The following is a 24,855-nucleotide window of genomic DNA, read 5'->3' as shown; positions in this document are numbered from 1 at the left end:
TGTTTCCAAGCTACAAGATGGGACTGTTTTTAAGAGAAAAAATGCCAAAAACAAACAATTAACTTGCTCATTTGAGAGACTGTAATTCTTCATTTGTCTCTGTGGTAAATGATTGCACACTATTAATCTTTTTGTTCATACAGTATTTTTCTTCTAGTTGCACAATGTTAACATTGTTAAAACACCGGTATCTGACCAGGCACCAGGAGGCTGGGTACTTTTCTGTACATGACACCTTGTAGTCCTCAGAACAACTCTTGACAATAGCCTTTGGTCATCCCTTTTTTTAGGTCAGAAAACTGCTAATCAGAGAGATTTTAAGAAACTTGCCCAAGGTCATGCTAGAAAGTGGTGAGGTTCTTTCAAACCCAGGCCTCCTTAGCTTCAAGGCGTTTTTGCTCTTTGCAGGCCTCAGATTCTACTCTTCCCAGCCTGTTTCCTCTCTGGCAGGATGCCTTTGGGAAGAAGTAGTTACAGGTCACAGACAGAGCAGCTTATCTGAGCCACAGAAATGTGCCCTCTCTACCTGGCTTCTATAGGAAACTTACACCTGGAAGGAAAATGACTTACTTAGCAGCAACATTTTCAGGAATAACACGTCTTACTCCCAAAGGAAAGTAAAATTAGAAACAACCGAACTACTCTACTAAATCCAAAGGGCCTTATAAACGTTCATTTCTGTAATTACTATCATGTCCATGGGATGACAATCTCTTAAAATTTTGCTAAATTTAGACAGTGCCTGAAATGCCTCCTTGTGTTTATTTGTTTATATGTCTGCATCCCTGTAATTAGACTATCAGTCCTTTGCGGAGAGAGAATGTATCTTACTGGTCTTTGCTGAGCACAGCATCTCGAAATAGCATCCTCCCAAATACTAATGTATCAGGAATGAAGTTGTGCTATAGGAGATTTATACTCCATTGCCTCTGGTAGTTTATTAGTAACCCCAATTTTCCTATTTTAGATTTTTTAAAAGATTTTATTTATTAATGAGAGACAGAGAGGGGAGGGGGGCCGAGACACAGGCAGAGGGAGAAGCAGGCTCCACACAGGGAGCTCGACTGGGAGATCCCGGGTCTCCAGGATCACGCCCTGGGCCGAAGGTGGCACTAAACCACTGAGTCACCGGGCTGCCCTATTTTACATTTTTAAAAAAGATTTTATTTATTTATTTTGGGGGGGGGGTGCAGAAGAGGGAGGAGGAGCAGAGGGAGAAGCAGACTTGAGCAGGGAGCCTGACCCTGGAGCTCCATCCCAGGACTCTGAGATCATGACCTAAGCAGAAGGCCGATGTTTAATCAACTGAGCCACCCAGGCACCCCTACATTTTTTTTTTTTTTGGTTAGATGTTCATATCTTAAAAAAATGAAGTGAATGCACATAATGTAAATTTAACTATTTTAATTCATTGGCATTTAGTAAATCACAGTGTTGTGCAATCACTGCTTCTATTCTTAAACATTTTCATCATCTCAAAAAGAAACCCTGCACCCCACCCCGTAAGCAGTTTCTCTCCAGATCCTTCCTACCCCTCAGCCCTTGGAGACCTCAAGTCTGAGTTCTGTCTCTACTGATTTATTTACTCTGGATATTTCATAAATGGAATCATCGTACAATATGTGATCTTTTGTGTCTGACTTTTAATTAACATGTTTTCAAGGTTCGTCTTCATAGCATGAGATCATGTATCACTATTTGATCGCTTTATGGCTGAGTAATATTTCATTGCATTATATCATATTTTATTTACCCCTTCATCCTTGAATGGACATTTTGGCTGTTTCCATCTTTTGGTTATTGTCAGTAGTGCTGCTGGGAACAGGTGTGCATGCATATTTGAGTTCCTATTTTTTCTTCTTCTGGTTATATACCTAGGGGTTGTATTGATGGACTATATAATAATTTTATATTTAACTTTTTGAGGAAGCACCGAACTGCTTTCCATAGGGGCTGTACCATTTAACATTCCTACCAGCAATGTATAAGAGTTGCAATTTCTCCACATCCTCCCCAACACTTATTTTCCATTTTTCTGAGAAGAGCCATTGCAGTGGATGTGAATTGGTATCTCACTGTGGTTTTGATTTGTGTTTCCCTAATGACTAATGGCATTGAACATGTCATACTTGTTGACTGTACATCTTGGGTGAAATGTCTCTTCCAGCCTTTTGCCCCTTTTTAAATTGGGCTGGTTTTTGTTGTTGTTGTTGTTGTTCTGTTGTAAGAATCTTTTACATACTTGGGATACAGGTCTCTTACAAGATACATGATTTGTAAATATTCTTCCTCCTTCTGTAATTTCTGTATTCACTTTCTTAAAAATGTCCTCTACACGAAAGTTTGTAATTTTGATGAATTCCAGAGTATTTTCCCTTTTTTTGCTTGTGCTTTTGGTATTATCTCAGAGTCGATTGTCAAATTCAATATCATGAAATGCACCCTGTTTTCTTCTAAGAGTTCTATAGCTTTAGGCCTTATATTCAAGTCTCTGATCCATTTTCAGTTAATTTTTGTATGTGACGGCAAATAGAGGCCCAACTTCATTCTTTTTGTCTGTTTGGAGGCATTTGGCAATTCCATATGACTTTAGGGATCAGCCTTTTCATTTCTACCGAAAAGGCCATTGGAATTTTGATGGTTACGTTGCTGCCTCTGTCGGTCACTTGGAGTATATTACCATCCTAACAATATTAAGTCTTCATTCCATGTCTTTATTTAGGTGTTCTGTAGTTGGATTTCTTTTTAATTTATTTCAGGAATAAGATTTTCACACATCCACGCCTTGGTTAAATTTATTTCTAGGTATTCTTTTCGATGCTGTTGTAAATGGGGATTGGTCCTTTTAAAATTTCCTTTTCAGGATTGTTCATTGTTGGTATAGAAAAACTCAGTTGACTGATGCGTTGCTGTTGTAACCTACAAATGTACTGAATTCATTTATTAGCTCTAATTTTTTTTTATGGATCTGTAGGATTTTCCACATAGGGATTATGTATTGTGAGTACATATAGTTTTATTTCCTCGTTTACAATTTGGATGCCTGTCCTCCCCACCCCTCAATTGTTCTGTTGAAGAGTGGTGGTGAGAGTGAGCGTTCTTGTCTTGTTCCTGGTGGTAGGGGGAAAGATTTCTTTACCCATTGAGTATGGTGTTAGCTATGGATGCTTATCATTTTTCAACCCACCAAGTCAGAGGTTATCAAAGTGTGGCCCTTGGCCAGCAGCTTGTATATCACCTGAAAACTGGCTAGAAACACTAATACTTGCCACCGGCTCTAGAGTTTAGCCGTCTGGATTTTAAGAAACCCTCCAGATGACTCTGGTATACGCTGAAGTTTAAGAATGATTGTGCTCCATTTTGAGTTTCTTTGAGGTTAGGACATGTGTTTTGAAGACCTGCTTTATTTCTTTGTATTCTTTTTAGCTCTCTTGTGAGATTAATCCATGTTGAATAGTTTTTAAAAAATAATAAAAATTAAAAAAAGAATGTTAGAGTTTCCCAAAGTGCCTACACAATCTCTTACCTTGTCTACATGTCTTGTGTCACCATAAATAATTGGAGATTCATTATTGGTTATTCACAGCATTCATCAGAAAACCTCATATTTCATATTCAGTTTTAGATCAACGGCAAATAACACAAGTACACTTTAATTTAGACCATTTATTCTGATAATTACTTTCACTCTAAGTGTCTGCTTACCTGCTACCTATGGACGTATCCTTAGGACTACTGCTGCCACCAGGAATTTTTCTTTCGGCTATTTAGAAAGACACAGTGGTCACTTTCATAGGGTTTGTTGGATTTTTGTCACATCATTACTGTGCCTTTGCTTTTTTTTTTCTCTTTCTTTTACCTTGCTGTTTGTCGTCTCAGCCTCTTTTACATCATTTTCAATAAGATAATGTATATTTGTTAATTCTATCCATTTATTCATGAGAAATACAGAGAGAGAGGCAGAGACACAGGCAGAGGGAGAAGCAGGCTCCCGGCAGGGAGCCCAGTGTGGGACTCGATCCCAGAACCCCAGGATCATGACCTGAGTCAAAGGCAGATGTTCAACCACTGAGCCACCCAGGGGTCCCTGAATAAGATAATATTTAAATATCAAGATAAGAATGTGATCGATCGCTACTAAGGGCTGTTGTTGAAAATAGCCATTTGAACACACAAGTACTAGTTTGTAGACAGATGTACTATTTATTCACTACTTGTTTACCTATTGGTGAATACTCAGCTTTTTAAAATACCATTTAAAATTGTCCAGAGTTGTGGTGTAATTATTTATTTATAGCTGGTCTTTTTCTAAAGCTGGTTTGAATGATACTTAATACCCCGTATTCCGATTTTCCACCCCTTTCAGATTTCTGACTCTCCTTTGTACGCTCACCTCAAGTCAGTCTGGGTAACCTTGCTCCCAGAATAGGTGAAAATGCTGAGTTTAGCATCAGAACCTGGGTTATCTACGTATGTGAGCTCTGAGAGTCACTGGTAGCAGGAGGAAGCACAGAGGGAAATAGGATGTCCTTACTCACAGCCTTGGCAGGAGCTCAGAAACTCTCCAGGGCCATGTGTGGTCCTAAAAATACAACACTGCTGGGCTTTCCTTCAGCCTCTTTGATGTGGGAGTGAAGTCCTAGCATCCTTGCAGGAATGACTGTTGGTTGACTAAACTGTTCTCCAACCTTTCTTGTTTAAGGTTTGCTATAAGCAAACCAAAAATCAATTTGTTAACAAATGCTAGCAGAATTTTAAGATGTTAGATGACGTACTTACATATTGCACTTTAATTTTTTAAGGACTATAAGCAATCATAGTTCTTGTTTGTGTCTAACATCTTGTTCAACTAAAAAAAGGAATTCTTGACATTTGAAAGTCATAGGCTAAAACCTGAAATCGATCACATTTCCCAAGGCATTTTTTCATGGAGTTACTTGGCTTTTAGCGAACATTCTGCTTCCATTCTAAAAATTGTGCATGTGACATTTTTCATCTGTCTATGGAAGAGTTCATGTGGTCTCTAGCTGAGCTTGCTTAATTATTTTCTCAAAAAAAAAAAAATCTGACTGTAGTTTGGAGTTATATGTTTGTTTACTTTGGTTTTCAAATTATTTAATCTATGAATGCATATATCTGTGTAGACCCATCTAGATGTAACACAAGGGTTTAATTAAAGGAGTTTCCAAATGCCTCAGAGATTTAAAGTTTTTTTTTTTTCTTTCCCCCCCAAAAGTTTAATAGTTCAGTGATTTCCCAGTAAAGTCAGAGGTTGGCTTGTTTAAGAAAATTATGTGGCTTCCCCGCCTAACCTATCCAGTATTAGTTTGAACAAGAAGAGAGCATTTTCACCGTATTCTAAGAGGCTTATCATTTAAGTCCTGTGTGATTAAAGGACATCAATTAAAAAATCAAAAGGAACCAAGTAGCCCTAGAAGTTTAGGAAGAGAAGTTTGTTTTAATTAGGGAAGGTTTGTAATAATACCAGAAGGTTCTCAAACGCTAACAGTTGTGCAGAGGCAGTAAACTCAGTTTTTGAGGTTAAGTACTTAAGAGAAACAGGAACTTCTCATACTACCATTGTGAATGGATTTAATTTTGCTAGCTTTTACACTCCTAGATGCCTGTGGGTGCAGTGGGTTGCTTCAGAAAGGAGAGGAACTTAGGGTTCCAAGGCATAGTTGAGTTTTGGGAGCCATGGCTATATATTTCGCAATGCCCTTTGAAAGGGTTTGATGACGGTGACAAGAGGAAGGGGGAACCAGCATGGTAAAGTCATTTGGCTACTTTTGAAATCAAGGCCAGGAAGAAAACATTTTCTGGCTGTAAATCACTTACTTGTCCTACATGCTTTAAAGCATTTTATACAAATGACTTTAACAGTTTTAGGGGTCATGCCTAGGGTTAAGAGACTGTTTGCCTGGTATATAGTTCGGTGATTAAAAAGCAATACTTTATGGAGATGGAAGCATTTCTGTTCACAGTCTGTACTGTATTTATCGCAGGAGCAAGCTTTGCCTCCTGGGTCGGTATCGTACAAAGTGTACACTTGTTGATTTTATGTATTATAGGAACATGGAGTATTTAAAAAAATGTACTCAGTGTAATTGCAACAAACAAGAAAAAGCAAAAAGTTGTAAATCAAATGAAAAAAAATTGTGAAGATCGCTAACTTTTTCATGAGTGATTGCTGTACCATGCAGTGATTTAAGCACTTTTGCATGTATTATTGAATTTAATCTTTAAACCCAATTCAGGGGGGTAAGAATTGTCATTCTCATGTGCACCTGTTGAGAAGTGAAGCTCAGAAAGTCAAAATTGTCTAAGGTCACCGAATCCGTATGAATAGTGAGCTGGGGCCTGAAACCCAGGCGGAGGCCTCTGATGCCTGCTTATGGAGCCGAGAGCATTGACTCAGGTTTCAGGGAGTGCTAAGGCTGGTGTCCTTGCCTAGGATTCTTTTTTTTCCCGGTGAGTCAAATCAAGTAAAAATGTTTAGTAAACACCTAAATGTCTTGATGGCTATGACCAAAATGTTAAGGCTGATGAGAAAGACGGATCTGGAAGATGATTTGGAAAGTGCCTCCGGGGCTGGTGGATGTATCCGTTTAAATCATACTTTAAAAGGGAATGGTTTCATGCAATTATCCACTCATGTTGTTGTTGCCTTTTGCTTTAATTGCCTACTAGTGTGTTAGCATGTGAGCAACTGCTGTGGTTTTGTGTGTATTAGAGCCTCACAGATAGTTTAGTTGTTTGGGTGTATTGTCCATGGAGTTGGAGTGAACTCTAGTCATGAGGAGTGTTGCATGAATATTAGCATCTTTTCTGCCCTGCCCCTAGTTTTTTCCCTCCTATACTTGCAGACCTGCTAGTAGGCAGCCAGTATCCTTGTCCCTCCACACGCTGCACTGGCTCTCTGCTGCGACATCACACTGGATTGCCCTCTGAGGAGAAAGGTGCATCATGCTTATAGTGTAGATGCAGCACTGGGTGGAGGCATCGGTCTTTTTTTTTTTTTTTTTTTTTGCCAAGGAAAGTGTTGTGTTTTTCTTGGGTTTTGTTACAACCGAACAATTTTAATCGCCGGCAGCACAACACGCATTAGGAGAAAGCAAATAAACAATACGAGGCACTTGGAGCCAGGAAGTCGCATCTCAGACTAGAAACACAGCTTTGGATTGACACCCGGGCAGTGGGTTGCTAACTAGGGGAGCCAGGCACCCAAACGAAAACCAGTGACCGTGAGGTGCTTGCACTTCCTCGGAAAACATTTCATCAGAGGGTCATGGGAAGGGTGTTAGAAGTTGATTTTAATGTTATGACCATCAGTTTCTTTGTAATTATTCACTCAGACTGTGTCTTAGATAACTGAGTGCTGCCTTTCTATTCTTTGTTTGCCATAGATGTGTGATTAACATATATTGAATTTAATTTTTTGAAACTAACATCTTGTTCACTGAATGCTTTACTTTGAAATAATCCAAGTAAATTTGACATGAGTATTCTGATATGCCTGATTCTGATAATGCCTAGTTTTAAAACGTGATCTATTTTTCCCCGTCTTATAACGTAAGAGGCATAACAAACTCATTTGGAGTATTTTAAAGGTTTCTTCTGTTTCAAATAGTTGGTATGTTATAGTAACTTATTGAAAATAATTGAAATGAAAATTATAAACCCAAAGTGTACAGGAGCCTTTTAAACCAGAGGAGAGAGAGAGAGAGAGAGAGAGAGAGAGATAGATAGATAGATATAAATTAGAGGAGACAAACACATTTAAACATTTGTTTAAGCATTTATTACCAATACATTCTTTTAAAGGCAAAAAAAAATCATTTTGCTGTACTTTGTTAGATGATTCTTAACTGAACAGCCTTGGTTTATGGAACTTGAGGCTCTGGGAATCATTAAATATTTATAAAGATGCTCATAGTTTTGTGTTGTTGGGTTTTTTTTTTTCCTCCTTATATAGCTGGAGAATTCATTTTTATCCATGATTTCAATTCTTAGGCATGTGTCCCAATTATTGAAGAGAAAATAGTCAAAGTAATTGTCTTCATTCTTGATATTTTTAAAATACCAATAATTATTTTGAATAATGTGTATTCCTTCAGCTGTTAATGTCTTATTTTTGTCTTTCATAGGACCTGCTGAAGTTCCCATGATGTCACCTAATGGGTCCATTCCTCCCATCCATGTGCCTCCAGGTTATATCTCACAGGTAAACCACTGGACAGGCTTCTCCACTCACTATAAGCACTATCATTGTTCCAAGAGAATATATGCTGAGGCTTCCAAAACTTATTCCAAGGTTCACTGAGTTAGGGTAAGGCGAGAGTTGTCCTCATTTTGGTAGCACCACATGGCCCCTCCCAAGTCTTGCTCTCTTGACTTGTCAGAGAGCCAGAGGGAGAGAAACACGGTAGGCTGTTAGGCAGTCCTCAGCCAAGGTGTGTTCACACTCGGTTGTGCTGTAGAGATTTCCTTCCATCTGTACCACAATTTGTTGGAAAAAAAGAGTTTGTAGACTTAATTGGTAAAATACCAAAGGAGACATTGTTAAAGCAAATAGGGATCACCCTTTATTATTGGAGTCCCATTTCTCTGTACTGTGGCCCCACCTGGGCTTGGTGAATTGCTGAGTATGATGTGAGAACTTGGCTATTTGTACTTCAATTTCTCTGAAATTTGACTTTTTTCCTTAAGTAAAATAGCAATAGCAATTTAAAAAGTAACAGCAATTTCAGAGGTACACTGGAAGAATTAAAAAAATATATTAAATGGTAAACTAGACAAGGTTTCCAGTGTTCAGGGTACCTAGAATGTGGATGTTTGTACATACTTTCATTTTGACCTGTGCTCAGTGTGGAATGTGCACTTCTTTGACTGTCTTCCTGTACAGCTTCTTTTCCAGGTGCCGGACTATTTTTTTTTCTCTCCCTGCCCTTTTTTTGTGTGTCTGTGTGTGTGTGATTATAAGGGCATCCTTTACTCCTTAGGAAAAAAAAAAATCAGAAAAGACAGAAGAGAATAGAGAAGAAAATATTTATAATTTTACTACCCACAGAAGAATCATTGCATAAACATTTTTTTGGATTATATCCTTCTGGATTTTTTCCTTTCTATTTTTCCTCTGTCTCTCCACTTTTGAAGTGGTTTAAAAATGTATAATTTTCAGTATTTAATGATTTTGCTAAGGCGAAAAAAATTGGCAGCTGCATAGGAAACTTGCTAAAGTGCAGGCAGGAATCAAAGATTTATCCTTCTCTGATGTTAAAACTTAGCCATTTCTTCACTGTCTAAACTGTAGTGCAGCCACTATAATTTCATTTTTTCCATCCCTACTTCTACGTGAGCCAATTTGACATCTTTCTTTTTCTTTCTTTCTCTTTCTTTCTTTCTTTCTTTCTTTCTTTCTTTCTTTCTCTTTCTTTTTTTTTTTTTTTTTGAATAGTCAAAATGTTGGCCCGTCTCCCCACTGTTGCAAATAAATGACTTGTTTTACACAAGTCTTTGTAAATAAGAATCACTGGAAGGAGAAAGGGTGCAGAGCAGGCCTGTCCAGCCAGGACACGTAATGATGGATCACATTCACGTCACCAGTCAATTAACAGAAAAGAACAAGGAATGTAGAATTCCATTATGTCTCCCGCTCATTTATTTTGAGGAAGTGTTTCATTCCATTGAACCGAGTACAGTTCTCACAATTGTGATAGCAGAAATAACACCTCTTTTTATACTAAAGGCCCATTTAAGGAATAGCAGTTAAAAGTTGGGACATTTCTAGTGAAGAGAAGCTGCAGAGTGTTTTTTGTTTTTTTTTTTTCCCTGTGATTGCATTAATTGCAAAACATTTATTGAGAGTCCTAGGAGAAATAGAGAAGTTTAGGCTGTGGTATCTTTCTGATTCTATAAAAACTTCTATAGAAAATCCAAGTAAAAGGATTACTAGCAGAGCTGTAAACTCACTTTGGTAAAACTGACGATGGAAACATTACATTGTGAAGCACTTTCTCAACTGACAATTAGGGCAGAAAATGCTAGAGGATATTGGAAGAAGAGTAGAAATGGAATAATTTGGATTCTGAGTTGAGAAAAGGGAAAAAAGCCATCTGTTAAGGCATGTATTCAATTTCATTTAGATGGGTTCCCGGATCAGAAGATGGGCCCAGAGTTAAATGACCTTCCGTGGTAGCGCTCTCTCTTTAATGATGTCAGACAGTGAAGTGTCTGTGTAAAACAGATGATTAATTTGGAAGAAGACTGAGAATCTGGTAGAATGTGTGTACAACACCTTTTTAAAGCTCATGGCATGTATCGTTCAAAGAAATGAGGAGGGAGGGGAGCCAAGTGTAAAATGTCTTAGGAGACTTGTTATCACCAAGAGATCTAAGGAGCAGAGGACATTTTGTCATGTAGTTGTGGAAAGAGTCCCACACACACAAATTCTCCTCCCAGCTGGGCATATTTGAGAAGTGCCCCATACTAGTCTGTCCCTGTGCCTATCAACTCTGCATTGTATCCCCACAGTTCTTCTGGGTGTACATAGCATCAAAGCAGAATTCAAGTTCTCAAGTATAACGGATGGATCTTTAATAGTCAACTTTACTCTCGTTCCTAGGAGAGTAAAGTTTTTTTCTGTTGGCCTACATTGCTACCACCTTAAACTTCTTCTGTCCCTTGGATATATCTGGCCTTTTCTCAACTACCTACTTTTGTGCCCATTATTTCCCTCTTCTTGGAATACTCTAGAACTCTTCTTCATCTGAACAGTTCAGTCCCCTTTCTTGTTCAGATGGCCCCCTTCAGTGTGACCCTTTCAAGAACCTCCAACACAGAAATGATGGTGGTTCTGTTTTTTCTACGTCTTTGTTGCTTCATCCCTGTCTCCATCATGAAGTATGATACAGTTTTATATCCATCCTCAAGAACTCCTGGTGCCTCTGGGTTTTTTTTTTTTTTTTGCCTCTGGTATTACATCTGAGAATCTAGAATACTGCCTGGCCTATAATCGTAGGTACTTGATAAATGTTTTTAAATGTAAGTGACTGGCCAAGCTGAAATAAAGTAAATATAGCATAGGTTTGCTTCAACGATTTGGAGGTTCAAGTGGAGTAATAAAATGCCTGATAGTTGGAAAAGTACTAAGATCAGAGGGATGGATACCTACAAGAATGAAATTCTCTGAATGTGGATTTCAGAGAGAAAGGAATGTCAAGACAGTGCAGAAGAGGGAATTATAGTCTCTTCAAATGGTGCTGGGCAACTGGATATACAAATGCAGAAAAATGAAGTTGGACCTCTACCTCATACCATATTCAAAAATTAAAGCAGGTTATAGACATAAGTGTGTCAGAGCTAAAACTAACTCTAGAAGTAAAATTTCATAATCTTGGATTAGGCAATTGATTCTTAGATATGACACTAAAGGCACAAGCAGCAAAAGAAAAAAATAAATTTGATGCCATCCAAATGAAATTTTAGGTGCTCAATCCGAACTTTTTGACACTATCAACAAAGTGCAAAGGGAACTGAAAGTATGGAAGAACATATATGCAAATCATAGATTTCAGAAGGGCCTAGTATTTATATAGGAAATCTTAAGAATAAAAAGGCAACCCAATTTAAAAATGAGCAAAGGATCAGAATAGACATCTCTACAAAGAAGATGTGTAAATTGTCAGCATATGAAAGGATGCCGAACATTGTTAACCATCAGGGAAATGCCCATCAAAACCACAGTGAAATACACTTCACAGGTACCAGGATGGCTGTAGTTAGGGTTGATGATAACAAGTGTCGACAAGGGTGTGGAAAAATTGGAACTGTTATACACTGCATGTGGCGATATGAAATGGTACAGCTGCTTTGGAAAGAAAAGCATTTGCTTGGAGTTAAATAGAGTTATCACATGACTCAGCTCTTCCACTCCTAGGCGTGTACTCAAGAGGAAGGAACACATGTTAACACAAAAACTTTGAGGTGTTCATAGCAGGATTATTCATCGTTGCCCCTCAGTGGAAACAAACCAAATGGCCTCAGCTTTATGAATGGATAAACATGATATGATATATATGCATGCAATGGAATATTATTCAGCCATGAGAAGGAAGTACTGAAAATCCTAAAATGTTGATGAACCTGGAAAATACTATGCTAAGTGAAAGAAGCTTAGACACGGTATCATTCTACTTATTTATAATGTCAGGAAGGAGTAAATCCATAGACACTGAAAAGTAGATTAATTATTGCCAGGAGCTGGGGGAGACAGTATTAGGGAATGACTGCTAGTGGGTATGGTACTTCTTCAGGAGTGATGAAATTGTTCTGGAACTTAAAGTAGTGGTGAATGAATGGTCATTGTGTTCTGTGAATATACTAAAAACCACTGAATGAGGTACTTTAAAAAGATTTTATGGTATGTAAATTCTATTCCAGTAAAGCTTTTATAAAAGAGAAGGGAAGGGGGTGGTGTGGGGAAGATGGTGACTGGTCCTAGTTATTTATTATGGCACAGCTGGGAAACATGGGCCAGCCTGTGTTGGTGCAGCCTGTGACGGTGTGAGTGACTACTGTGTGGTGTGCACTGTGCTAAAGGCTTTCCTGACTTCACTAGTTTTCACCATCTTAACTTCACATATGAGGAAACTGAGGTCCCAAGTAGAACCAGGATTGTGACCTAGGTGTTTCTCAGTTCACAGACTTAGTTTCCTCTGAAATGTGATTTCAGAGTCAGCATCAGAAGCCTGCCTTGATACATGTATTTGCTTTGTGACATTACTTTCTGCCAATGCACGGGTGGATGTGTGGCATGGCTGCTCGTGCATTTCCAGTGCTAAAATACCAGCTGCTCACATATAAATAAGGTGGTCCATCAATGGAAGAAAACTGAAGAGGGAGGCAGGTGAATGATTAAAGATGTGACATTAGTAACACTAATCGGAATCAGTGGAGAAAATCTTGATTATAGCATTCGTTAGATAATTTTTTTTTAAAGATTTTATTTATTTATTCATGAGAGACACAGAGAAAGGCAGAGACACAGGCAGAGGGGGAAGCAGGCTCCATGCAGGGAGCCTGATGTGGGACTTGATCCCGGGACCCCAGGATCATGCCCTAGGCTGAAGGCAGACACTCAACTGCTGAGTCCCCCAGGGGCCCCTCATTAGATAATTTAGTACTGAAAGTGCTTTAAAGACAATTGGCCAGTTTGATCAATACAAATGTCAGTAATGAAGAGATCATCATCTTATAGAAAGATAAACATCTAGCTTTGGAAGACAGCTTTGCAGTCTTTTTGGTGTGGGGGGCGGGGGTGGGATTGAGAAGGACTGAAGCCATGGACCTAAAGATCTAAAGATCGTGTAGACTTGGAGTGGGATGGGAGAGCCATGGAATCTTGTCACTTCACTCCGTGGTCTCTGATAGCTCCGGTTTTTAAGTGTTAAAACATGTGCCTTACTTTTTGGTGAGAGGCTGGGAGAGGTCTGAGGAAATAGTAACCTGACCTTTTCAACTTAAGAGAAAATAGAGGCTAAAATGTTGTTGTTTTTTTTTCCCCCAACTATAAAAAGTAGACTTAGGTAAGAGGGCATTTAGTCTTACCACTCTCATCAGCATTATTTCTATTCCGTAAAAATGATTGTGTGTGATTAGGGTTGAAACCATGGGGTAAGGGCAAGGACTACAGCTGGGAAGAATATGGACATTACTTGAAGAGGCCTGCCTTCAAATCCCACCACATTTCACCATGGCTACTTTCCATGTAGCTTGGACAAATTCTTTTGCCACATACGTAGCAGTAAGGATTCAGATAAATGTTATGTGGTATGTAGTCCACAGTGGGCATTCAGAAAGTGGTAGATACTATTGTGAAGAAGACTGTTAGAACAATTTCGAAGAAAGTTTGGCAGATTCTACCTTCCTCGATGCCTACTGAGATTGCACTGTGTGATGCAAATTTTTCCTTTCGCTGTATACTGGCCGTGGTTTCCCTCAGTTTTTTAACCTCCATATTAACTTTATGAATAATTTATATGTAAAAATTTCTTAAGCAGACGCCTTGAGTTTTATTTTCCATGCTTCCTTGGTAATTTACGAAATATCTTTCAGCTGTTACGGGAAAAAATTTCATGTAGACCAAAAGATTTATTTAAGCCCATGAAAAGAAAAAGCGAAACTTTCAAGTTCATGTTGTCATTTGGGCAATCGCTTTTTTTTTTTTTTTTTCAGATTAACTGACATAACTCAAAAACTTCAAATAGTAATCAAAGTTAAGTGTTTTTGTTGTTATGGCACAAGTACACACTTTACCTTGATTCAGTGTTTTGGGGATTTGTTAATGGGTCGGTACCTGTTGAAATTATATATATTTCCTTTCCCTTGACCAGGGAGAGGCAAGAAGATTAATCTGTTGAAAAATGCATTTATATTTTGGTTGATCATTCTCCATTGGGGATTGTTTCAAGAGTTGGCCAGAAATCAGAGCCCCTGTGAAGAAATAATGGGGTCTGTTAGATGGAAGGCGTAGAATGCTTTCCTCCATTTTGCTCAGTGAAGCCAGCTGAGAGCTGTAAATATTAGCCCCAACTGCTTCCCTTTGGTAAATTCCAACCTGGGATTAAACCAGTGCTGGGTTCTACCTTCAGGATTATGAAAACGATGAGCAGAAAGGAGCATAGAGGATTGCCCTGTGCCCTGGCAGTCTGAGAATCAGACCCATTTGGTAGCCATCCAAGACTTTAAGTCCTTTAGAAGAATAGTTTTTTTGTTTTTTTTATAGAAAGTTAGGAAAATTTCCACAACGAAGACTATGCAGAGTGGTTGGGAGCTTCTGTGGAAAAGATCAGAGAGGATTTATATGTCCATTCTGTGTTAGTTCCATTATTAACAGATTCACAGCAACTTTATTTTTCATTTTATAGCTTATTTTGTCTGAGGAATGAATTACAGACGCAGTTGGCAGTGTTACATTAAAGAAATATAGCAGGGACGTACCCTCCCTCAAAGCATTGTGTGGCTTTCCTCTTTCTGAGGTTTTTCTTGGTCTCCCAGTTCTGTCTTTTCTCTTGAATTTCTTTCATTTCTGAGAACCTGACGTTGTGGCACAGTGTAGAACACAGGATTAACAGGGGGAAATGTGAGCTTGGTGGGCCCTGTGTCCAACCCCTTGTGTAATTTTAGGGTTTTGTTTGTTTTTGTTTTTTCTAATTTCCATTTAAATTCTCGTTAGTTAACATTGGTTTGGTGTTAGTTAACATTGCTGTAATATTGGTTTCAGGAGTAGAATTTAGTGATTCATCACTTACATATTAGGAGTATTTTCAAGTTATTTATTTGGTGTTCCCCTTGTTTGTTTACTTGGTAATTGGGGTCTGTTCCCCCTCCCCCCCCCCCGGTTAGCATGTAATGTAAGCTTTACAAGTCCAGGGATCCTATGTGTGTGCTGTGCATCCCTGGATCTCCAGTTCCTTGAAAGGTGCCCAGCACATAAACAGGCCATTATTGAAATGTGGCCGGCCGGCCGGCCGGTGTCATTTTCATCTTGTAGAGAGAAGGGAAAGGAAAATGTGTGAGGATCTCAGGTTCTTTTCTGAGCTAAAGTAGGTGATTCACCTCTACTGTTTGTAGACCAAATAAGAATACAAGTGAGTTTCCATAAGCAATACCAAAACAGTGTGACTCACTCCCTTGGTGTTTAGCATTCTGTTGACTAGAACGCTATATTTTACTTCAATAGGAAAATGATAGTTGATTTTCATCATAATAATATTGAGACGGGAGTGCCCAAGTGGCTCAGTAGATTAAGTGTCTGATTCTGAATTTCAGCTCAGTCATGTTCTCAGGTTGAGGGCTTCAGCCATGTGTTGGGCCCCATGCTCAACAGGGTGTCTGCTTCTCTGCCCCACTGCCTGGGTCCCCTCATTTGCACATACTCTCTCAAATCTTTAAAAAATAATATTGAGACAGTGCCACATGTAGAAATGACTTCTGAATCAATGAGTATTAAATTATGCACATTATACTACATTTAACTTGATTGCACAATTTGTCTTTCTAAATTAGTCATCCACATATGTCATGTATAACAAATTTTCTTGGAAAAATACCTTTGCTCAACTTGCCGGGTACAAAACTTTAGCAAGGTTAGGTGGATTTTATATTCCTGCACACTCTTTGAAATCCATCCGGTTTACTTGAACTTTCATAATGATAGAGTTATTTTGCTGTGATAAATAGGATCTGAGTACCATCAGAACAGAGTCTTAATCCTTGTGCCATGGAGCCTACTGACAGACTGGAAAGGCATTTTTAAATATAATACGTAAAATCCAATCTAGAATACGTAAGATCCAATCTAGAATAATCTGTGTTGCCATGAGCATGAGTGTGTCTGAGATGCTGGAGTGAAGAGATGTGATTAGCTCTCCTGGGCAGATCCACAGAGACTTAACAAACACTGACTACCTGCAGGCTACAGTGATATCTTTATTAATATGTTAAAGGCAGCTCAGTTTGGCACAAATTGCACCATCAGATCTCTACTTACTGTTTTGTCTTCTGACACATATTCTGGTCCTTAAAATAGCATTTCCATTGAGTCTGAAATACTCATTTGGTCGATGTTACTGATTGAAACTCTGTAGATGTAACTATTCTCACTTGTCCAGTGTGCTTGTGTGCACATTGGGGGAGGATTAGATTTGATTTTTGATCTTCAAATGTGGTTCTTTTTAGGTTGGTGATAAACAATAAAATATGATAGGAAAAGGCATAGCATTTCCAGAGAACTTGGTTATGAATCTTGACACGTACTTAGCTAGCCTTAGGTTAAGTAACTTAATTGCTCCTAAAGGTACTTCCCCTTGAATCCTTGAGGACTATGATGTTGCCCATGTGAGAGGTTAGAGGTTTGCTGAATGTTATGAGAGTTAAGTTCTGTGCTGAGCACTTTATAAGCCAGTAAATGATATACAAAGGCCAGGAGTTGTTACTGTCACCTTTAATTGTTACACCAAATAAATCCATTTGCCATTTTGCCCTCAGCATCAGTGACAGTGCTATATTTCTGCTCGGAGAAGAGGCAGGCCTCCTGCCTGTTAGCAGTGTCTTAAGATGCTTAGCTCTTTCTAAGCAGTGACCTCTGTCTCCCTGTGGGATCCTCACGTTGTGGCAGCTGAGTGTGGTAGGACGGAGCAGGTAGGACCTTGGTTCTTCGGCTCCTGAGGTGTTTCTCAAACCTTTGCTGGGCATCCTCTTTATTTTGGAAGGTCTTAAATTACTGCCAGTGTCCTTTCCAACTACAGCAGTCACATGCTTTACCAAAGTCGGTGGGTTAAAGAGATGCTAGAGACAAGGTACCTGTTTCCATCCTTCTCTCTAGCCCTCAGCAGTCTTAGTTATGAGTCACTGGGTAGTTACCCAGAAAAGAGCTAAGTGTGTGTAGTAAAGGACTACGTGTTGATTTCATTTATATGGGCCTTCATTGTGTTTTTTCCGGATTCAAGATTTACATAAGCGTTGAGTAGCTTGGCTTGTTTCTCTGTGTATGAAAGTGTTGGCATTTACAAAGCCAGCAGAAGAGTGATTACTGTTTATGAGGTTATCTCTTTATACTGGTCACCTCTGGAGCAAGCCTGTGTGTTTGGTGTTTTCAGCCACAGTTGTAATCCATTAAATTTAAGAAGATAGGAAGAAGCAAGTCCAGAGATTTGGAAAATACATTCAATGCTGCCACCAATTTTTACTGCTTTTACTCTTTTGTGTTATTCACTCTATTAGAAAATGCAGCCTGAAGAGTCAGTGCAAGAAGCAAATGTGGGAGCTAACGCTTTTCTACTCCTGGTTGGCATTGAATAAAATTCCTCAGCTGCATTTGGGACTGAAGTAGAGCTTACACTGGAAATGTACATTTTTCTGTGTCTGTCTTTTGGTAAAATCACACTTAGGTAAAATAAGAAGGTCAGGAATGACAGGTCTGGAATTAACTGGGTTTAGATTAAGTGAAATTTTAGAATAGGTTGTCAGAGACTTACCTGAATTAAGGGAGAACATTTGATAATGAATGTGTAAGTAAGCTTGGTGGAAATCAAATCTAAGCAGGGAAGCTACCCACCCACCCTCCTTCTTCCCTCCCTTCTTTGTTCCCTTAGCCTTCATCACAAGCCCCCTGTGTGTCCAGGTGCCCTTGGGGGACTTGCAGTGGGTGCAAGGGACAGATCCGTAGCCTGTGCTACGGGACAGAAGGCGGGGGCACCCATCTGGTCGGGGGAGCCTGAGCGGGTGGCTTGCTCGGTCCTCTGTCCCTGTGAGTGTTTGCTGTCGCCTGGCCTTTTTCTTTCCTTGTTCACTGCGTGCGTGCTCAGTTCTAGCGGAGACTTCTTCCCTTCCTGGAACGGCCTGGGAACCCATTTCAAGTGTGTTGGCAGCAGTTAGGGATCGAGCTGGTCTGGGTTTCCAGTGTGCAGTCAGCTCAGCGCTCTTGACCCTGCAGCAGGCCGGCTGGCCGGCCCCACACAGCACCTGGATGCATGTGGGTTCATGCGTGTCCACGTGCATTCTGCTCTGCCCACTTCCTGGATCATCCTTGGCCTTCTGGAACAACCTTTTAAAATTTTTCTTTTGTTACCTACCACTGAAGCTCTTCTTTTTGATTGTTGTCGCTTCCAACCCAAAAGTAGAAGGGAGACAGTTGTTGGAACTGAGGAGTTAATTAAAATTTCTTGTGGAGGACCACCCAGTGGGTGGCCCAGTGGGTTAAGCATCCCACTCTTGATTTTGGCTCAGGTCCTGGTCTCAAGGTGGTGAGATGGAGCCTCATGTCAGGCTCCATGCTCAGCAGGGAGTCTGCTGGAGATCCCCCCCCCCACCCCCGGGTTCTCACTTGTGTTCTCTCTCTCTCTCAACTAAATGAATAAATCTTTTAAAAAACGTTTCCTGGGGAGCATTTTATTTCAGTAAGGGGAATTACTACCTTCCTCCTCTGTGGGCAATGGGAAAATACACCCAACACATAAGTGTTATTAAGAGATCTGTTTTAGTTCTTGGGACTTAAAATTGTTCCCTCCCTTCCCCCACTGCTCTCTGACCTTGGGCCAGTTCACTGAACTTTCCTGAGCTTCGTTCCTCTTAATCTCTAAAATGGGGATAACTGGGTATGTGTCACAGGATTGTTGGGAGGACTTAATGAGGTGTTACGTAACTTAGTAGTAATGGCTGGGTAAGATTTTTCTCTCAAGTACCAGTTACTGTCCCAGGGCCTTACCGTGTGTGGCCTTATTCCAGATAAAGGTATTATTATTATTATTATTATTATTATTATTATTATTATTATTATAAAGGTATTATTATTATTATTATTATTATTATTTATTTATTTATTTTCAGATAAAGGGTATTAAAGCAGAGCAGCAAGTTGTCAGTAAATACTGGTTTGCCTTGAATCCTCTCCCATCTCTTAATCACCTAAGTATTGTTTCCTGTGGTTCGTTATTTAGGTATTTATTTCTCAGCATACCTAACTTCTGTATAATTCTCCACACAATGAAAACTGATCAGATCAGAGTACAGATCAGAATGAAAATTGGGTTCTGCAGCTGAACTAGCTCTATGTTTTAATCATGCCGTGACTTGGTTTCCTGGCGTGCAACAAGGGATGCCGATACCTGCTTGTGTAGGAGTTAAGGACATTAAATGAGATCATCCATGTCAAGCTGCTGGCACCACAGGCCTGTGAGTTTCTTTCTCTTCTCCCTCCCCAAGCTGCTCCCCTACCACTCTCTTGCTCTTGCCTCCAGGATATGTCATTTTGTTTCAATGGCTCTCTTGGTCCTACATCTAAAAACACTCAGGACACCACATGTAGGACAAAGATTCTCCCTGTTGTGAACACCTTGTCCTCCAGCCTCTGGTCCTTGTGTCTAGACCACTGATTTGTAAGAACACTAGGCACATAGAAGTTTCTCCGAATATTTACTGAGCAGAGTAAGTGACGTGGTCAAGAATCAAGCCAGCTTGTATTTGCCATCAGGCTCTGATCGATGGTGTGTTATTTACTAGAGCTACCATAACGGGGTGCCACAGACTGGGTGGCTTCAACAATGAAAGTCATTCCCTCACAATTCTGGAGGCTGTACGTTTCGTAAGGCCTTCCTCTTTGGCTTGTAGGTGGCCAGCTTCCCTTGGTGTTCCCACATGGTCTTCCCCTGCCCTCTGCGTCTCTCCTGATTTGCTACTCCTACAGCAACCCCAGTCATATTGGATGAGGGCCCAGCCACGGAAACTTGTTTTACCTCAATTACCTCTTTAAAGCCCCCATCTCCCAAGTAGTCACATGCTGAGCTACTGGGGAGTTAGGACTTCAGTGTATGAATTGATGAAGAGTGGGGGGTGTTGGTGCACAATTCAGCTCAGAATGGGTGACTGAGAAACTAGTGCAGTGATCTTTTCCAAGGCTTTCTGCTTCTCTAGAAAAGATATGTGAGTGACTCTTGTTGAGTCAGAGCCGGAAAAAAAATCTAAATGACGGATGCTTTGTTGTGATTTGTGGGGGAAACAACAACAACAACAATACTATGTACTGATTTTTGAATAGCATTTACCAGAACTTAGTCTGATATTTATCTTGATATGATTCTTAGAGTAGATAGATGAGTCCTACCTATTTTTTTTCTCACTTTTGAATATCCAGTGCTTAGCTCGTAGTCTACGTTAGGAAATAATTGAATACAGGTGTGATTTGTCTGCCTCTGGATGTTGTCGCAATCTCATTCACTCCAAGAAGCAAATGAATCCAGGGCACCTGGATGGCTCAGTGGGTTAAGCATCTGCCTTCGACTCAGGTCATGATCCAAAGTCAGTGGGGAGTCTGCTTCTCCCTCTCCCTCTGCCCCTTTCCCACTCATGTTCTCTCTCATTCACACTCTCTCTCTCAAAAAAAATCTTGAAAAAAAGAAAAGCAAATGAATCTGTCTTTTCAGTGGTCACTTCTGAAGGCACATTTTACCATCCCAGGATTTTTGGGCTGAACTTTTTCAAATGTCTGAATTCTTCTCTAGTACTATTTTTTTATGAACCTAATTTTGAAACAGAGTACTGTTACCAAGATTTCTTGAGTTGCTTATTATTTTGTACATCTTTCTTGCTCCTTGGACTTTCTTATTCTTTGGGGGATCATAGGCATAATTTCCTTAGACGTAGATTCAAAACTAAACTTGATAATTGAATATATTGCAGTTTGTGCTATGGAAGAACAATGAACAAAATATTCATATTTTTAAAATTTTTTCTGATTATTTTGGAATTAATGTTTCATTTCTTAAACTGGTTTTGATGATGAGGTAGGCCTTGACTGGTAAGGGAGCAGACATCTGTAAGAGTCCCGTTATTCATGTACATGTAAATAGATGTCTTTCATAAATACCACAGAATAATTTAAGATAATTAAAAATGGGGCTGTCAAGCAGTTTTCATGTATGTAGGCAATTTGTGGTTTTAAAAAGCTTTTTTTCTGACAGGAAACCTATTTTTTTCTGTATTAAGAGTAATTTATGCATCAGATTTATTAATTTTTTGAATTAGTGGCAATACTTTTAAAATGTAGTGGTAAAAGCTGATGTTTTAACTATGCATCTCTTATATCTGTTTTTTTCACTTAGTAGAATCCTTATCTTTGTAAGTGCTCTCTGTTCACCTCGTTTTTGAAGTGCTTTAAGAAGTCAGAAATTATGATGAAATGAAAATAATTTCTTTTCACTATAATTGTTCCTGTTTCCCAGCCCAGAGTTCTTTATACTTAGTGAGGGCCCTGTTCTTCTTTTACTGTATTGGCTGAGTCTATGTGGTGGGTTGATCATTGGAAGTTTTACAGTAATGAAAATAATGAATGTTGCAAGTTTCAAGAAAACAAATATTTGGTTTCTGTGGGCCTTCCAGTATCTAGCACAGGATTGAATCGAAAGCTCCATGAAAGAGGAACATCTGGAATATACCTTACTTTTTTCTTACTAGCCAGTGGCAGGGTGGGGGAGGAGAAAAGACACTATAGAATAATGCATATTTATATCAGATAGTAAGAAAAATCTGTATGTATACAAAAATTATACAAAGTATGCTACCAAATGTTATTTTCATGCCCTGCAATTTGGATAATACAGAAGATACTAGCATATTCTGCATTAGAATTTCTGATGTCATAGTTTAAGCATCATTTCACATCTACCTTAGATTAACAGCCATGCCTTCATAAATAAGGTTAATGTGATTAGCTTGCCAAAACCCCGAAGAGGTTACATTTATTAAAGAATACATAAAAAACCATGTCTTGAGCTTTAGTAAGGAGTATGACTCAGATTCTTAATTTTAAGGAGTTAATACTGCTTTCTTAATGAATTGTTAACATGGTTAATTCTGAAACTATTATGTTAATTGGTTCATTAATAAAGATTTTTGTTTTCTTAACATAAAGATGAATAGCTATGAACTCATATGAGACTGTCTTGTCTGCACACACACAGACTAACATTGATAAACTTGACATCTTGTATTAAATGGTATTTTAAAAAAACCAAGCTTATAATATTTTTTTTATTAGTTTTAGACATGATTAAGTCATTTTCTTTTGGTCCATAATCAGCCTTCTGAGGTGTAATGAGATATCCATTTCAATATACAAATTTGATTTGCAGTGTTTTTTGGTGATGGTGGTGGTTTTACTTTTTTTTTTTTTTTAAAGCAAGCTTCCTTCTCTGTTTTTCATGAATAAATAAATTTTTAAAAATCTTAAAAAAAAAAAAGATAGGGATGTCTGGGTAACTCAGTAGCTGAGTATCTGCCTTTGGCTTAGGTCATGATCCCGGGATCCTGGGATTGAGTCCCGCCATCGGGCTCCCTGCATGGACCCTGCTTCTCCCTCTGCCCCTGTCTCTGCCTCTCACTCTCTGTGTCTGTCATGAATAAATAGATTTTTTAAAATCTTAAAAAAAAAAAAAACAAAAAAAACAAAAAACAAGCTGCCTACCAATGTGTGTGCCTGATTGTTTTAAATACTTGATTAGACCAGCTGGTGTCCTTAGCTTCTAGGTCTACTCTTAGGCCCCGATTGTCCCCTTCCTGACATGGCCCTGACCCAGAGGCCTTTCCCTGAAGCTGTCCCAGCACCACCAATTCTTTCACATCCCTAAAGCATCCCTGTGATTCTGCCTTTCTCTGCTCTTGCTCTCTGCGTTCCTCAGCTTGCCCGCTTGATTATGGTTTCTGTTGTATTATTTCTTATCTTACATCTCAACAAATATGTTTGTTTTTAGAGCAGGTTGCATGGAGTTGGCCAGAGAGGCAAGAAACATTGTTACTGTACTGCCTTAGCTACCTTCCTTGGGGGAATTAGAAAGCATTTGAAGACAGCATGGGTAGAGTGTTGATGGGCTCACTCTGTTCAGAGTAGGTCCCTCGTCCTAGTGTCTCCCTTCACAGCACCCATTACATCATCAGGACATCTTGGGAGCAAAGGTGCCCATCTTGATTTGATATTGTTCAAGTTTTTTATTAGTTGGAATCCCCTCATTTCATCTGTATCCTTGGTCACAGTTTTTTTTTCTTTTTTTCTTTTTTTCTTTTTAAGATTTTACTTATTCATGAGAGACACAGAGAGGCAGAGACATAGGCAGAGGGAGAAGCAGGTTCCCTGTGCGGAGCCCGATGTGGGACTCGATCCCAGGACTCCGGGATCATGAACTGAGCCAAAGGCAGATGCTCAACCACTGAGCCACCCTGGCACCCCCTTGGTTCCAGATTAAATGAACCTTTGATACTCCTATGGCCTCTGAAGTTAATCTTCCCTTTATTTCCTGAAGCCCTTGTACGAATGGAACTGTCATGCTAAGGCAGAAATGGGTCAAGTGTCATCAGGCCCATCTGGAAAGCTCTGCCCAGTGAAGCACATTTATGTTCCTCAGAAATCTCTTCTTTCTGGAGAACCACTGAACCATTAGTTATATTCAAAGTCATTCCTCAGATCAACTAAATCACACATTAAATTTGCTTGTCTTGGATGAAATCTTCAGAAGTTGTCTTCCAAGTGTTCTTGGAAAAGTTTGTGAGACACACAAGATTTACTATCAAGCCGTTGATCTCTCCAAAAAGTTTTGTGTAATCAGAATCAAGTGGTTGATGAAAAGTTGATTTTCATAAATTTTGTTAAATGGTATTATTTCTAAAACTCATTTAACTAGTTAGAGAACCAGAATTCAACATGCACCAATTTTTTTTTCTCCATAAGGGGAGAAAATTAAGGGAAGTAATATATTAAGGGAAGTAACATATATTTTTTCACAGGATGTTTGCTGATAATACATACAACACTCTTTCTTTCTGCTGTTTTCTTTAGGTGATCGAAGACAATACTGGAGTCCGCCGGGTGGTGGTCACACCCCAGTCTCCTGAGTGTTACCCTCCAAGCTACCCCTCAGCCATGTCTCCAACCCATCACCTACCCCCCTACCTGACTCACCACCCCCATTTTATTCATAACTCACACACGGCTTACTACCCACCTGTTACTGGACCTGGAGATATGCCGCCTCAATTTTTTCCTCAGCACCATATTCCCCCTACAATATACGGTGAGCAAGGTGAGTAGATTATTGCTGGCACTGGGAGCTGTTGAAACTGGTCACAACATGGAAGTAGCTTAGGAGAACCAGAGAGCCCCCCTTGTATCTTCTGTAATGAGCCTGCTGGAAGGGGATCTACCTGCTGTGTAGTCAGCTCCCAAGAAATTCCTAGCTTTCTTTGTCTCAAAGCATGTCTTGCTAAGGTTCCTTTGTGGGTTGCAGCTCTTTATATTTTCCAAAATTC

The 24,855-nt window shown here is 39.4% G+C and overlaps 1 protein-coding gene across 3 annotated transcripts in view; it reads left to right on the top strand.

The window, feature by feature from the left end:
- FNDC3B (fibronectin type III domain containing 3B) overlaps positions 1-24,855 on the top strand; it is a 337,274-nt gene that overhangs the window by 174,017 nt on the left and 138,402 nt on the right. For all 3 annotated transcript variants that reach the window (XM_072752211.1, XM_072752212.1, XM_072752213.1), the window contains exons 4-5: positions 8,148-8,224; positions 24,386-24,629. In XM_072752211.1, the coding sequence (XP_072608312.1) occupies positions 8,148-8,224; positions 24,386-24,629 (321 nt within the window). The remainder of the gene's footprint in view (positions 1-8,147; positions 8,225-24,385; positions 24,630-24,855) is intronic.

Source organism: Vulpes vulpes, chromosome 3 (assembly GCF_048418805.1).
Source record: "Vulpes vulpes isolate BD-2025 chromosome 3, VulVul3, whole genome shotgun sequence".
Taxonomy (NCBI): Eukaryota; Metazoa; Chordata; class Mammalia; order Carnivora; family Canidae; genus Vulpes; species Vulpes vulpes.
Note: the sequence above shows the minus strand (reverse complement) of the source record. Positions and strands in the feature narration are given on the sequence as shown.